The sequence below is a fragment of the Cibotium barometz genome, chromosome 15 (assembly GCF_041138505.1).
Source record: "Cibotium barometz isolate CiBa-2024 chromosome 15, ASM4113850v1, whole genome shotgun sequence".
In the NCBI taxonomy this organism is placed as follows: Eukaryota; Viridiplantae; Streptophyta; class Polypodiopsida; order Cyatheales; family Cibotiaceae; genus Cibotium; species Cibotium barometz.
This window is the reverse complement of record NC_141060.1, coordinates 39,485,068-39,499,811: the sequence shown is the minus strand read 5'-3', so window position 1 is coordinate 39,499,811 and position 14,744 is coordinate 39,485,068. Positions and strand designations below refer to the sequence as shown.

Sequence of the window (14,744 nt, the reverse complement as noted above, 5' to 3'; positions counted from 1 at the left end):
CTCCGCCTCCTCCATTCTGTGCAGCCTTTGCTTCGCTGCCCTTCCCCCGCCCTTCTTCACCTGTGTGTCCAGCCCTCTTCCCTTCCCCTTGCTTCCCTCCATTTTTGCCCCTTTTCCACCCTTCTTCACCTGTGTGTCCAGCCCTCTTCCCTTCCCCTTGCTTCCCTCCATTTTTGCCCCTTTTCCACCCTCCCTTCCTTTCCTCCGCCTCCTTGCCTGCCCCTTCCCCTTGGTTCGGATTGCTCCTCATCCGGGTTCAAGTCAGCCTTTTTCTTCGATTAGCATCATGGCTAATCAATCTCCCTTGGCCGGGCGAACCATTGTTTTCTCCAAAGCCGAGCTCGCGGTCCTCTACGCCGAAATCGAGCAAGGCTCCAAAACGACCCTCATTGCCAGAATCTCAGGATCTCACCCTTCCCGTCTCCAGGCTCGGGATTGGGTCCTGGCGGCTCTGCCCTCCGACCTCGCCTCACACTTTCGAGATGTCGGGTTGCTTGGAAGAGGTTTCTTCCAAGCGGAATTTGATTCTGAGGACGCAGCCTCAGAGGTTTTGAAGGGCAGCCCTTCGCCATTGGGCCCGAGGAAGATATTCTTTCTTCCCTACTCCAGCTATTTTGACCCTGTTGAGGAAGACCGGAACCGTTTCCCGATTACTCTCAGATTCCCAGGTCTTCCTCGTGCATATTGGCCTATGTTAGAGGCCATCGGGTCCGCCTTTCGGCTGGTTCTTCAAATGCCCCCCTTCACGCCTTGCCGACATCTTCTGCCTTGGTGGTCACTGCCTTAGCGGATGCTGTCCCCATGGTCATGGTTCTTACCCGTGACATTGAGCTCTTTGAGAACTATGTTTTGCTTCCAGGCCCTTGTGGCCCTTTGAAGCAACGTATGGAGATTGCTTGTAAACCCGATCAATGTCAAGTTTGTCACCAACAGGGTCACTTTGCTCGAGATTGCCCTCAGGCTTGGGGTCGCAGGAGGCCTCGCAAGCGTGCTTCTCAAGCGCCACCTCCCTTGGTTCCTTCCTGTCCTTCAATCCGCCAGGTGTGGTGAGTTGTCTCTCATGCCCGCACACCCCCCCCCCCCCCCCCCGGGCGTGCGAATAATGGGAAGGCTTCCTCAGATCATGTACAGATAGATGATGTTTCTGATTAGAGGGATGTGTCAGCTGATGCATCTTTGCACAGAGATGATATCTCATCTCAGGATGGTTTTGTTGAGTCCTCTCTACTTGGAGGGGACGATATGCAGGATGTTCAGCGCAGTGGGGATCATGTATTGCAGGATTTTCAGCATGATGCCATTGCCCTCGATGCCCCGCAGGGCGAATAGGTTTCTCGTATACATATGCAGGAACTGTGCAGGGCCTCGATCAAGGGCATGTCAGTGGACTTTGCCCCGTGGATTATCCCGTCCTCCAGCATTGTGAGAGGCGTCCTCAGGCTGCCAATCGTCTTCTTAGATCGGGGGTCAAACCCTCTTCTCTTCAATGAGAATCATCTCATGGAATGTTTTGGGCCTTGGAGGACTTCCCACCCGTGGTAGGAAGCGCATTCTGAATGACCAGCTTCACCGTGCTGTTACAGGAGGGTCTACGGATGTACTTTTATTGCAGGAACACAAATTGGATAGATCTCAGTGTGGCAAAACTGGTAAGATGCTTTCTGGTCCTCGGCAGTTGGGACTAGAGGGGGTGTTTGCATTTCAGTGGCAGCATCTGTTAATCGACTAACATTCAGAGGGTATTTTGGCGGAGATTGTGGCATTCTTATAGGAAGCCACAGATTTCCTCCTTTATCTCGGTTTCTCTTCATGGTGGTCTGGCCACCAATCAGTGGAGGTCTGTTACTAGTGCTTGCCCAGCATGCCCTAGATGTGCAGGAGTTTCGGAGTCAGTTTACCATTGTTTATGGCAATGCAGGGAAGCACAGAGGGTTTGGTCTGCGATTGCATACTTCTTTGGTAGGATTAAGAGGGATGCTATCATTTCTTTTGGCTCTATCATTTGGTTGACACAGTCTGGGCCTCAGCTGAGATTCGAGGGGACTGACATGAGCTTGGCCATTAGCGTTAGGCAAGGAGTTGCTCGACAGTGTTGTCTTCAGGATTTGCCACTTTCACACTTTGTTCCTTCGGCAAAGAGGTTAGACAGCTCTTGGGAGATTATTGCTAGCATCTCAGCCTGGAATATCTGGAAGGCTAGATGCACTGAGGCCATTGAGGGTACTCCCGTTCTTGTTTCTCAGTGTCTTTGCAGGATTTGGAGTGATATTATTCACGCCATTATGGCTACCTGGGCCAGAATCCAGGGATCTTCGAGGGCTGTGGAGAGGAAACACGGCCAGTTTATGAGAGAGTGGGACATTGGTATCATTTTCACATCCTCTCATTCGGGACCCTATTGGCAGCACAGGGCTCTTGATTGGTTAAGATCTCCACCTTGCTTGGTGTGAAATCTCCATTTTGTAAAAAATTTGCATACTTAATAGAAGTCTCCTTTCTGAAAAAAAGATTAATGTACAAATATGAAAATGACAGTTTATAAAGATACCATGTAGATGCAAAGATTCAAATGCAAGCTTTCACTCTCTATACTGCATTCCACTCCAAGTTATTTAGAGAGCAATTGTGAGATCTCAATCCCTATGAAAAATTGTGGATGAAAGCTTCAAATCAAAAATACATTAAGTTATTGTGAAACATCTTCTCTCACCAAATGCATCAACACAGGTGCTGCATCAATCCGAGCGGTATCCATGGCCATTATCAAATGCATGATTATTGAAAGGTCAAAATGTTGTTCATCTTCTAATACTACCTCCGCCACCTGAAAAAGGCCAAAAGGTTTATGGAAATAAGCATTCAAACAATAACCTCTCAACTTTACAATACAACACCAAGGAGACTATTTAAGGAGACTCATCGATATTGTAAAGAAGGGTTCATCTATGTAAACTTCATAGTTTCTATTTTTAAAAGATATACTTGTTGACAAGATCAAAAAAAACTACTAAGAAACTCTGAAACTATATCATATTGTTTCTCTATTCTTGGGCTCCACTGCCACTATCAAGTTGTGATTTTCTATGTCATTTTGTTTGGCATAAAGTTAACATTAAGTGCTTGTGAATCAAGGGAAAGTGATGCTGGTGCAAATCTGGATCAATACCTTTTACATCAGCATAATCCCATGCATAGGAGCCTCTGAAGCTACTCTTTTAAAATTATTCATGAAGGTGAAACAACTTATTGCAGCTTAATTGTGTAAAAGAGAGAGAGAGAGAAAATGAAATGAAATGAAATGATATATTAACGTCTTCAGAAGGCCAAAATGACCTATGAGACCAAAAAGGTTACAACAATTGGTGGATCTGATACAATGTCTGTGTAAGGAAAGCTAAAAACAACTAAACAACTAACTGAAACTGAAACAACTATGAGGAAAAGTACGGTACTAGAAGCTCCTAATGGATAACATCTGGGAGGAAAACTCCAACAACAAAGGTAAGCATCATACACATCACTATCCAAAGATGTCTCTCATCGGTCGATGGGCCTCAATGTCCTCCATGGTGACTACTCTGACTGGACGTCTCCCATGCCGTGCTAGTATGGTCCTGATCCTCTGTTGTAGTCTCCGCCGGTGTCGAGATGGGCCTCTCATCTTGGGGCGCCTGGACCGCCCCAGCTCTATAGCCCGATCAATCAGTGTACCTCTAGTGCCGCTGTACTCTGGGGCTAGCTGCAATGTCTGCTGGCCTGACTGCTCAATCTCTGGTCGAAAGAAGTCTGTAATCTGCCTCTGTAGGTATCTCCCCCTCTCTGATCCCGTCCCTCTCAGGAGACCCTCTCTATGTCTACGCAGCTCCAGCAAGTACAATCCGAGGCATCTCTGATCCTGGTATCTCATGACTCTAGAAAGTGGTCCAAAGCCCTCTCTGAACAGGCAGTGAAAACGGCCTCGTATCTCATAATATACTGGACAGTGACATATGTAATGTAACTCTGTCTCTGGCTCCATCTAGCACAGCTGACAAATCCTGGCCTCAGCTGGTACTCCTCTAAATCTGTCAGTCTCAATCTCTAGCTGGTGTGAGGATGTGCGCATCTGACCAATAGCATATCGTACCCCATGAGAAAGATGAGTATCCATGTAGCTGGGTCTAATCACAAACCCATCCTCCGTGAGCTGGAGAAGATGATCTCTATAGAAAGCCATCTTCGTACCAAGCTCGTGTGTCGGCTGTATCCATGTCCTCCTAGTGTCCAGCTGAGTCAAGTCCTGCCTGATAAGTCTGGTAATCTCTGCCCGTGTGATAGAGAGGGAGGGTGCATCCAGGGAGTACTGAAATGGAGGTAGACTGTGCATACTAAAGCCATGCAGTTGGAACCAAGCTGTCATCTGTGCATACCAACATGATCCGTCTCCCTGTGATGCCAACTGTCGTGAAGACTCCAGGGCTAAGCGAGCATATCTGTCTCTAGGGAGAGCCCAAGTGCTATGTATAAAGGAGACTGATCGAGTGAGTGCCTCTACTACCAATGGGGGGGCAGCCATCTCTGCACGGATAATATCATGTGGTACGGAGGCCTTGGCCCTAATCATCCGGGAAATCATAGAAACCAAGGACCTCTCCATACGTCTCCATCCATCAGTGCTACCAGCTCGGCTGTGGTGATCCACTGAGGGTCCCCATATCTCCACTCCATACAGCATGGCTGAAGTGACCAAAGTGTCAAAGAGCCAGAGCTTTGTTCGAGGTTCCTGAAACTGAACCTGCAAACACATCCTCTCTAGTCTCCCCAATGCTGCATAAGCTCTGGTCAATCTGGTCTCCGCTGCTCTCCTCAAGGAAAATAGTGGGCCACTAAAAACCACACCAAGGTAAGTATATGCATCTGTATACTCCACTGTCTCCTAACCATATGTAAAGGTGGGTATTGACCTCCTAACCCATTGTGCTGTGGTGTTAAACACCATCACCTTGGTTTTACCAAGGTTAACACACAATCCACTGTCCTCTGCAAACATGTGCAATGCATCCAAATGACGCTGCATCCCCTCTGGAGAATCTGAGATCAGCACAATATCATCAGCATACAATAACAATGGAATCCATGTCCCTGCTAGCTGTGCTCCTCTGTCACCCTCCTGCTCTACATAGTCCGAAACCTCATCCACATACATCCCAAATAAGGTGGGAGAAAGGGGGCAGCCCTGTTTCACCCCAATAGTGGAGTGAACCATCTCAGATATACCCTGAGTAGTACGTACCTGACCCACAACAGTCCTGTATAAAGCCATGATTTCCCAAATCAGCTCTGTGGGCACTCCCATCTCCTGTAGTCTGCGCATCAGTCTGGCTCTCGGTACTGTGTCAAAAGCTTTGCAGAAATCCACAAAGCAACAATAAATCCTCCTGCCATATAATCTGCCCTTCTCAATAATAGCTCTGAGTGTCAAGATATGGTCAAGAGTGGAGAAACCTCTCCTGAACCCTGCCTGCCCTGATGCACGTATGCCCTCTCTCTCTGCCCATCTACTCAACTCCTGCTCAAGAATAGATGCATATAATCTAGCCAATGTGTGACCAATCCTGATGGTACGATAATTCCCAGGAAGCATGGGATCCCCTAACTTGAAGATAGGCACAATCGTGGACATATTCCAAGTCTCAGGAAAACCCTCACACATGGCTCGGTTAAACATCATAGCAATAAGCTCTGCAAGCATATCTCTGGCATGAATAAAGTGCTCTGCTACCAAACCATCATGATCATATGCTCTCCTAGTCCTCATCTTGTTAATAGCTTTCCTTACCATCTCGACAGTAAAGAAAGCACATGTCTCTGGGCATGGCTCCGATGGGTCTGGCAGGGGCGGCTGTCCTAGTGCTGTGTACAGGGATGCTGCATACTCACCCCAAATCTCTGTGGAGGTAATGGCTGGTGATGGTGAATGCTCATGGAATAGTCTCCATGCCTCGCCTGAGTCCTGACTCATAAATAACTGGTACAAATCCCTCTCTAACTGAGCAAGATAAGCCCTCTTCTTCCGTCGCACTAGGTGCCGGAAGGTAATCCGTGACTGTCTCTGAGTGGTAGCACCCATGAGCACCTCTCTCTGTAATCTAATCCTCATCTCTCTGCACTCCTCATCATACCAACTGTTCTGGGGCATGTTCCCAGATCGTCTCCGTGTAGGCTGACTATGGGGATATGCCTCTGATGCTGCAGCATGAAGCGTCTCTATCAATATCTGAGTGAGCTCATCTAATGGCCATCCCGGCTCCTCGGCACATAGGCGTCTGTATATCTCATCCGTGTATACGGTGTCAGTCTCCCTCGTAAAGGTATAACGAGTGTGTGTGGAGACCTATCCCAATGGAGCGGTGCTGAACTGAAATGTGAGAGTGAAGGACAAGATGGCATGATCCACTGCTATTCCAACCGGCCTAGTGCCTACCATAAAATCCTGAAAAGAGGGAATGAGACTAAGCTGAGCCATAACATAGTCCACTGTACTAGCACCATGCCGATGTGGAAAGCTAGTGAAACCGCCCGATGTCGGGAATCTCTGTAGGCCATTCAGGATGGCCAATCCATGTGCAATCCCCATGTCTATCAAATACCGCCCATACACTGTACGTTCCTCATCCTGTGAGAGTCTAGATAGGCCCATATCCCTGACATCAACCTCCATCAACATCTCCTCTGAGGTATCATAAAATACTGTCTGGTTATGGGCGGTCCTGGCATTGAAGTCCCCCAAGAGAATGATGTCACCATCCCTGGAGAACTCCCAAATGTCATCATCCAAAATAGAAAAGGGAGACTGCCCGCTAGATGATGCATACACTGATGTACTAGGAGCAAAATAGCATATAGCAATCTAGAGATATCTACCCGTCTCTGCCCTCAGTCTAACCCACATGTACCTAGCTTGCTCATCTCTGCGGACTATATGTATCAGTGGCTGTAGCTCCTCTCTAAACAATACTGCCACTCCTCCTGAGCCCCGTCCTCTATGCTCTGAACGAGTCTCCTGTCTACAAGCTGTCTCCCATCGGTATCCACTAACATGTGGCATGGACTGTCCAGGAGCCTGATGCGTCTCACAGTAGAAGATGATGTCCCTCCCAGTGAAACTATCCTCAAAAGCCCCTACATCAAGGCGTAGAGATCCATTACAATTCCAAGTAGCAACTTTGAGTGTAGTCCCATAGGTCTCGCGCTGTCATGAAGAGCGCCTCTCCATAATCACCACTCTACCATTTCTATAGAAGGCCACTTTCCCTTTCTCTCGGGCTGCCCTTATCTTGGGCATAACTTCTTTCATGTGGGCAAGTTGCGAGAGTGTGAGGTCATCTCCAAGAAATATTCCCGTCTTCTTGAGTGTAGGACATCTCTTCAAGAAGTCCTTCGCTTCCATGGAGGGGAAACGAATGATAAGTGCTCTCTCCTTAGAAGAAGATTCGCCACTACCTTCTCTCTTCTTTCCCACTCTCCGTGCCTTTGTGTGTGTGGCTTCAATGCCCATCATAGAGAAGAGCTCCTTGGTTTCCCCTTCTGCATCATCACGGTCTTTTAGACCGGACACTCGTACATGTAAGGCCCAGGTCTTCCTCTGCTCCTCTTCAAGGGTCATTTTGATGATGGTGGGAGTGGGGATGGGTGGCGATTCTTTACCTTTCCCTTTCTTGGCGACCTCGATCCATTTCTCAGCCTCGTCCATCTTCTTTTGTGTCTTTGTGATCACCTCCACCCATGAAGATGTCTTCTCTTTATGTTGCTCCTCCTCCTCTCGAATGATTGTTCCTTCATGGTATCAGCTCTTCAATAAAGGAGGGCTGAAATTCTCCATCCTCAAGCTTGCTTTTTGAAGTGGCTTCCAACTCCTTTTTGAGGGCTGAGATTTCAGCCGCTTGACTTTTAGCATGCAGTTTGGCCTCCACTAGTTCCTCCTTTAAGGCTGAAATCTCAGCCTCTTGCTTGGATGTTCTCAACTCGAGCTCTTGCATTTTGTCAAATCCCTTCTCGAGTTTGGAGAGGCGGTTTATGATTGCGGTAATGGAAGAGTCGACCATCTTCTTGTTTTCTTTGATAATTGTGCCGAGCTTGTCCTCCACTTTCACGAGCTCCTCTTTAAACCGGGTCTTGGCCATGACTTTTTGCAAAACTTCCCACAGCTAATGGATTCGAAATTAATCCGTGACACAAGCGCGAAACAGCAGCAGCAGCAGGGAGAGAGAGGGATTCAAGCCATGTAGAGGAAAGAGAGAAGAGAGAAGAGATTCAGCAGAGAGAGAGTTATGTTGTTGCCTTGGGGGCCTGAGGAAGGGTGGGTGGGGAAAGGGAGGCAGAGGAACAGCGATGAGAGAGCGAGCGAACAGGCGGGCAGGGGCGAAAAGGGGAGGCGGAGCGGAGAACAGCGAGAGAGAGAGATGTGAGCGAACAGGCGGGCAGGGGCGAAAAGGGGAGGCGGAGCGGAGAACAACGAGAGAGAAAGAAAGAAAGAAAGAAAGATTTTATTAACGTCTTCCAAAAGACCGAACTCGGCCTATGAGACAAATCGGAGTACCTGTATGGGGTATCCTCTGTCATCCCAACAAAATGAAAAAAGTATTGAATAAAAAAGCTGAATCTGGGTGTGCAGGGGATGGAGCTCTACTACTAGGAGAATGCAAAGCTATATGCATGGAGTATACAATCATGATATGCAACCTAGCTAGCTCCATCCTGTACCATACTGGGGATATAAAATGGTATACATCAGTGAAGGGAGAGAGATGCAGAATGGCCATTTGCAGCTGATGACAAGACATTAGCCCACAGATTACAGCAGTTTTCTTCTAGTGCTCTTTATCAGGACTTAATTGTTGTACTTAGGTATCATAACACCAACACGGTATCCACAGCATCAGATGATAATTGCCCATTTATCTAAGTCACACGAAACGTTTCTGGCAAGGAAACGACGAACGTCGAAACGGCAAAGGAAACGGTGAGCATAGGTAGTAGGAAACGTCGGGGGTAGGATGAGTTTTAACATGACATTAAAGAACATTATATTGAAAATTGACATAGGCAAAAAGAATAAAGTCTCAAATTTCATAGATCAAGACATTGGAGTCAAGTCTTCTACATCAACTTGTTGCTCAGACCATTCATCTATGGGATCTTCTTCTATGACATCCCATTGATGACATGGACCCATCTTATATGATGAATCTTTTCGAGAGGTTAACCTGAGGTTACTATGGACATATACCAAATCCTATGCCATCTTATGGCCAAGGCGATTGCGCTTGATGGAGTGTATGAAGCCATATGTAGACCAATTCCGCCTAAGTCACACGAAACGTTTCTGGCAAGGAAACGACGAACGTCGAAACGGCAAAGGAAACGGTGAGCATAGGTAGTAGGAAACGTCAGGGGTAGGATGAGTTTTAACATGACATTAAAGAACATTATATTGAAAATTGACATAGGCAAAAAGAATAAAGAAGTCTCAAATTTCATAGATCAAGACATTGGAGTCAAGTCTTCTACATCAACTTGTTGCTCAGACCAATCATCTATGGGATCTTCTTCTATGACATCCCATTGATGACATGGATCCATCTTATATGATGAATCTTTTCGAGAGGTTAACCTGAGGTTACTATGGACATATACCAAATCCTCTGCCATCTTATGGCCAAGGCGATTGCGCTTAATGGAGTGTATGAAGCCATATGTAGACCAATTCCGCTCACAAGCGGATGCACTCGAAACTTGAGACAAGAGAGTTATAGCTAATCTTTGCAATTGAGGAGTACCTACACCATACATTTGCCACCACTCAACAGGAGATAACTTTAGCATGTCCCCAGGAGCGTCCAAGGTATGCCTTCATCCTCTCATGATTTCCTTATCCCTATGTTCATTCTTTAAGAACAACATAGGATTGAGAAGAAAGGCAGTGGCATGAAGGGGAGAATGAAGCATATTCCACCTGTATTCTGCAATTGCACGAATTTCTTCGTACATTGCTTCACCACTTGTATACTCCAAGAGCTTCTCCTTGATTTTCTCAAGTGCCTGATCAATGCCCTCATACACAATGCCCATGCATGGCTCGTCTCTGTCAACAATGCGAAGCATGGCCATAATTGGCCAACAAATCTTTACATATTTTTCAATCCTCTCCCAAAATGCAGCTGAAAGAATTTGATCCTCTACCTCCTGAGCAGAACTACTTTGGCTCTTCCATTTCTCCCACTCCTGACTTGTGACAAGATGCTTCAAGGGTTCCTTCACCTTGGCAAGTCGATGGAGCATAAGGAAGTTTGAGGCAAACCTGGTATCGCCTGCTCTTATGAGCTTAAGCTTGGAATGCTTGCTAAACATTGCCCTCGTAGCATCATGATTGGCTATGAATTGCTGCACATACTTACCGTTGTTTATAGCTGTATTCATCCACTCAATTATAGATAAGTCTTTGAGTAAAAGATTCAAGCAATGAGTTGCACAAGGAGTCCAGAAGATGTGCTGAAATTCCTCTTCGATGAGTTAACCGGCCAACTTGCAATTTGCTGCACTGTCTGTGATCACTTGAACCACGTTTTTAGGGCCAACCTCCATAATAATCTCCTTGAGAAGCTGCGCTATGAATTCTGCTGTCTTCTGGTTCCCACTTGTGTCCACGGACTTCTTGAACAATACTCCATGATAGTTTGACACCACGAAATTAAGCAAAGGCCTCTTCGCTGTATCTGTCCACCCATCTGAAATGATGGAGCAGCCATACTCCGCCCAACTTGCCTCCACTGGACAGAGGGAAGTAGCCACTCTTTCTCGCTCCTTCTCCAAGAGTGTGGTCCGCAATTTCTCATAGTTTGGGGCTTTATAACCCTTCCCAAAAGAAGAAATAGCAGAAACCATGGTGTGAAAGTATGGAGAACGGGCAAGAGTAAAGGACAGACCATTAGCATAGAAACAGCGAGCCACTGCCTCGTCCACTTCTTCTCTAGACGCATTTTGAAACATACTTTCCACCGAAGGCTGCGACAAGGATTGCTTCCCGGACGCATGTGTAGCATGAGTGATCTTCTGCTTCTTTTTGCTAGTACTTTCATGTTCTTCGCTAGCCATACGTGCCTTGTCTTCTGGTGAAACCTTCGAACAAAGTTGGATCCCCTCCTTTGTGATCCCCAACAAATGTGCGCGCACATGAGGATAGGATCCTCCAAACTCTCGATTACAAAATGAGCAAGCCCATTTTTTGGTCCCACCTTTACCAAATGCACCTTTCTCTGTCACGTACTTCCATAAAGGCTCTGGAGAATGTGGCGTTTTTACCCGAAACCCTATTGGTGGAGGACCTTGTGAAGCAGATGGTGAGGAAAACATATTGTGGCGAGGTTCAAGAAAATAGCGGTGCTCTCCTTCGGGTGATTGGTGGAAAAGCAGCGTCCTGTTTGTTAGCACACAACCACTCTGGTAAGAGTATGATGCTCGGACACTTGCACTTGCGGGCTCTCTCTCGGATGGCGTGGTCAAGGGATAGATAGCCTTTGATGATAAGTGGACACTTGCAATGCTCAAAGATCACATTACGTGGCACACAATCAAAGCAGAAGCACTCTTTCCAAGGATTTCTACCCTTAGACTGTTTCTCCAGTGACATTGGAGGCAGACATGGGTGATGGAGAGAGAGAGAGAGAGAGAGAGAGTACAAATGGTGAAGTGGTCTGCCCAATTATATAGACAAGGCTTGGTCCAAGACTCCAAGTCCATGGCGCCAGACGACACAACGCACAGAACACGCAGCACTTTAATTCTACGCGTTAAAAAACTAACGCTTCACTTACGCGAAACCAAAAAGCCAAAAAAAATAAATAAATTCTGGAGGCGATTTAACACGTGGCAAAAAAAATTACGTGGCCCGTTTCTTGCGCGTTTCCGCGTAATAGAAACGCTCGCAGCAGCAGGAAACGCTGAAACGGCGTTTCCGCCTGCTGTCAGTCGTTTCCTGCAACCTAGCCATTTATCACTACTGCCACCATACAAAAAGCATCTCATACCTCCTAAAATATGCCTCAGAACATCCTCGTGACAGTAAAGAGTAGAGGCAGGGGCAGAGACAAGAAGGAGCTCCAAAGAAGCCAAGACTATATGCAAATAATTTGCTAGAAAAGCCTTGTCCTGCCACCTCCATCAGCCTACTCAGACATACCACATCCTTCTCAGGCATAAAACCTAAGGACCACCATAATAAAGCAGCATTTGATGGAGCAACTTGGATCATGGCTTGCCTTAAAACTGTAAGATAGCACGGGTACAACAAGATGCAAAGAACTCTGAACTTGAATATACTTACAGTGTTCAAAGCAAAGAGTCGAACCTCCACCATTTGCCACGGAATTGTTGATTCCAAAGTAATCCAAGATCCACTTAGCACCTTAAGAAAATCACAGAGGGTTAAGAAAAAAGTCAAACTTCAGCATAAGTAAACACAAATCAATCATACATTTCAAACACCTACAGAAACTAGTTCACCAGTCCCATTCATGAAATGGGAGCTAACAAGCATGCTTGAGAGGGTCTAGTACCCTTCACACACCTTATACAATAGACATTTGTTACAAGGAAAAGTGCTTTTTATCCAGAGCTGATGGACACTCCATTGAATTCATCCTCAAAAAGCATAACACACAAGATGGTCGGGAAGCCCTCTAGTGAGCTTTAAAAAGTGGGGGTAGTCCTTGCGAATGCAAGAGCCCCTAAGATGCTGAATGGATGTAGCTCTCCAATCCACCAGAAGACTTTTAAAGGTCTTCCAAGCAAGAACTGTGTATGCACATCTCTCCCATCCTAACCACTCCATGTAACGAGATGCACCAGGTAACCGACCGGCCTCATCCCTAATAACCTCCTTCCACATAATAGATTGTCAGTCAGCCTCATCCAAAGACCTAGGAAGCCTCTATCGCAAGAATGGTCTCATGCTTCTCCATGCTCTGACAATGGCTACAATAAGGGGGAAAGATGGTGCCCTGATATCTGCCTCCGTGAACAAAAACCGTGTGCTTGGCAACACAATAGAAATTGCACAATACACCACACTAGGGGCCGGAAGATGGGCCGAACCCCCCTTAAGGTTGTATTACCAAAAGGAGTTTACTTCCAAGTACATCACGGGTGCCTGGGAATTCACCTCCGAGCTGCACTTGATTGCTCCAAGTACATCAAAGTGAAAACAAAACAATAAATCTGCCCAATATTATACTTACGGTGGGATAATCTTGACACCAGCTCACATCGTTATCCTAGAGTAGCAAATACCCTGCACACATGTTGTCACACCACAGGGTTCTCAACAGGTACTTCTGCCTTGTTTCTAGATTACATAGGTTCTTCTGCCCCAGTTTCAGCCTTCATGGGTACGATCGGCCTGTAAAAGGTTCTCAACAGGTACTTCTGCCCTGTTTTCAGCCCGTGATTCTAACTCTTCCATTGAGTTTACACCTGGCTGCCTGTTCCAAAACCTTTCAGGAAACCCCTTCAGCCCTGAGGTAGCCCGGAACACCCCCTGAACTTTACACGGCGCTGATGTACAACCTGTAAACTCTATGACCAGTCTAAATCGGCACACTTCCCGTGCCTAAATCTCACACGTGTGGGCTTTAAGTGCCCTGCATATGACCTTGGAGCTTTACGACCAGGTATTTCCAGCCTAAACACCTGTAAATCAGAATTTCCAGCGAGCTCCCCCTGTCTGCACACCTGACAACACCTTCCCCAACCTCGTTCTGCCCCCCGCCTTGCAATGTCCTGCTGCCATTGCCTTCACCCTGTTCCCTCTCTCTACCTTCGCCATCGCCCTGCTCCCTCCTTCCGCCTGGTGCCGCCCTCAGCTCTCGCCTTCTCCTCCTCCGCCCGTTGAGCCCCTGCCTCAGTGCAGCCTGCCCCTGTTTTCACCCGACTCCTGCCCGCTTCCCCCATCGTTGAGCTTCCGCCTTCCCCATCTCCTGTTTTGGCTCTCCTTCCTGCCAGACCCTCTTCTGCGTTGCCTTCCTAGCCTTTTCCCCTTCAATTCCACCCCCCCCCTCCTTCTTCGTCGCCCTAGCCCTTTCTTGTCTCTCATCAAGTGTTTCAGAGCTTTTGGGTTGTTCTTTCCCTTCGGTGAGTGTCTGCATCTTCTAGTCTTCGCACCTCTAGGAGGACTCCATGGCAGCCGCTCTGTCATCCCTGACCGAGGCCGCCATCCCTTGCCTTTCCTTCTCAGAAGCAGACCTCCAGTTCCTCGCTTCAACAATCACATCCTTGGACACCTCCATCTTGGTAGCCGTCCACCGCATGTGAACAGCCTAGGGACCTTTTGAAGGCAAGCCTTATCAGTGAGCTTGGAAAGATCACTGATATTCATCCTTTGGGGCATGGATACTACCAGGTTGAGTTTGATACACCTGCAGCATCAGACAGAGTCATGCAACTGAGCCCGCAACACGGCTTCGACCCAACCTCCAACACTCTGGCTGGCGTTAGTTTGCTTTCCCAGTCTCAAGAAGGAATACTTTGCACTCCTCCCAGTGCTAGGTGTTGTTATTGGGAGATTCATGGAATCCCCCCCCCCCAAACTGCCGCTTCCGTTCTATTTCAAACGGACGGGGTTCCATCTCTTCGTATCTGCATAGCCTCCCCAGAGTCAGTTCCTCATGTCATATCGTTTCCTTGCCTTTGCGGAGCTCACGTGTGAGATG

General features: G+C 47.3%; 1 protein-coding gene and 1 pseudogene across 4 annotated transcripts in view; both read right to left on the bottom strand.

Moving 5' to 3' along the window:
* Positions 1-14,744, bottom strand: part of LOC147631285 (ARM repeat superfamily protein) — a 202,063-nt gene that overhangs the window by 63,537 nt on the left and 123,782 nt on the right. For all 4 annotated transcript variants that reach the window (XR_015267554.1, XM_086809654.1, XM_086809655.1 and 1 more), the window contains exons 12-13: positions 12,362-12,442; positions 2,711-2,824 (exon numbers count right to left, since the gene is read on the bottom strand). Coding sequence is in view for 3 of the 4 variants with exons in the window: in XM_086809654.1 (XP_086665780.1) it covers positions 2,711-2,824; positions 12,362-12,442 (195 nt within the window). In the remaining variant the exon portion in view is untranslated. The remainder of the gene's footprint in view (positions 1-2,710; positions 2,825-12,361; positions 12,443-14,744) is intronic.
* On the bottom strand, positions 9,892-11,391 carry LOC147631289 (uncharacterized; annotated as a pseudogene).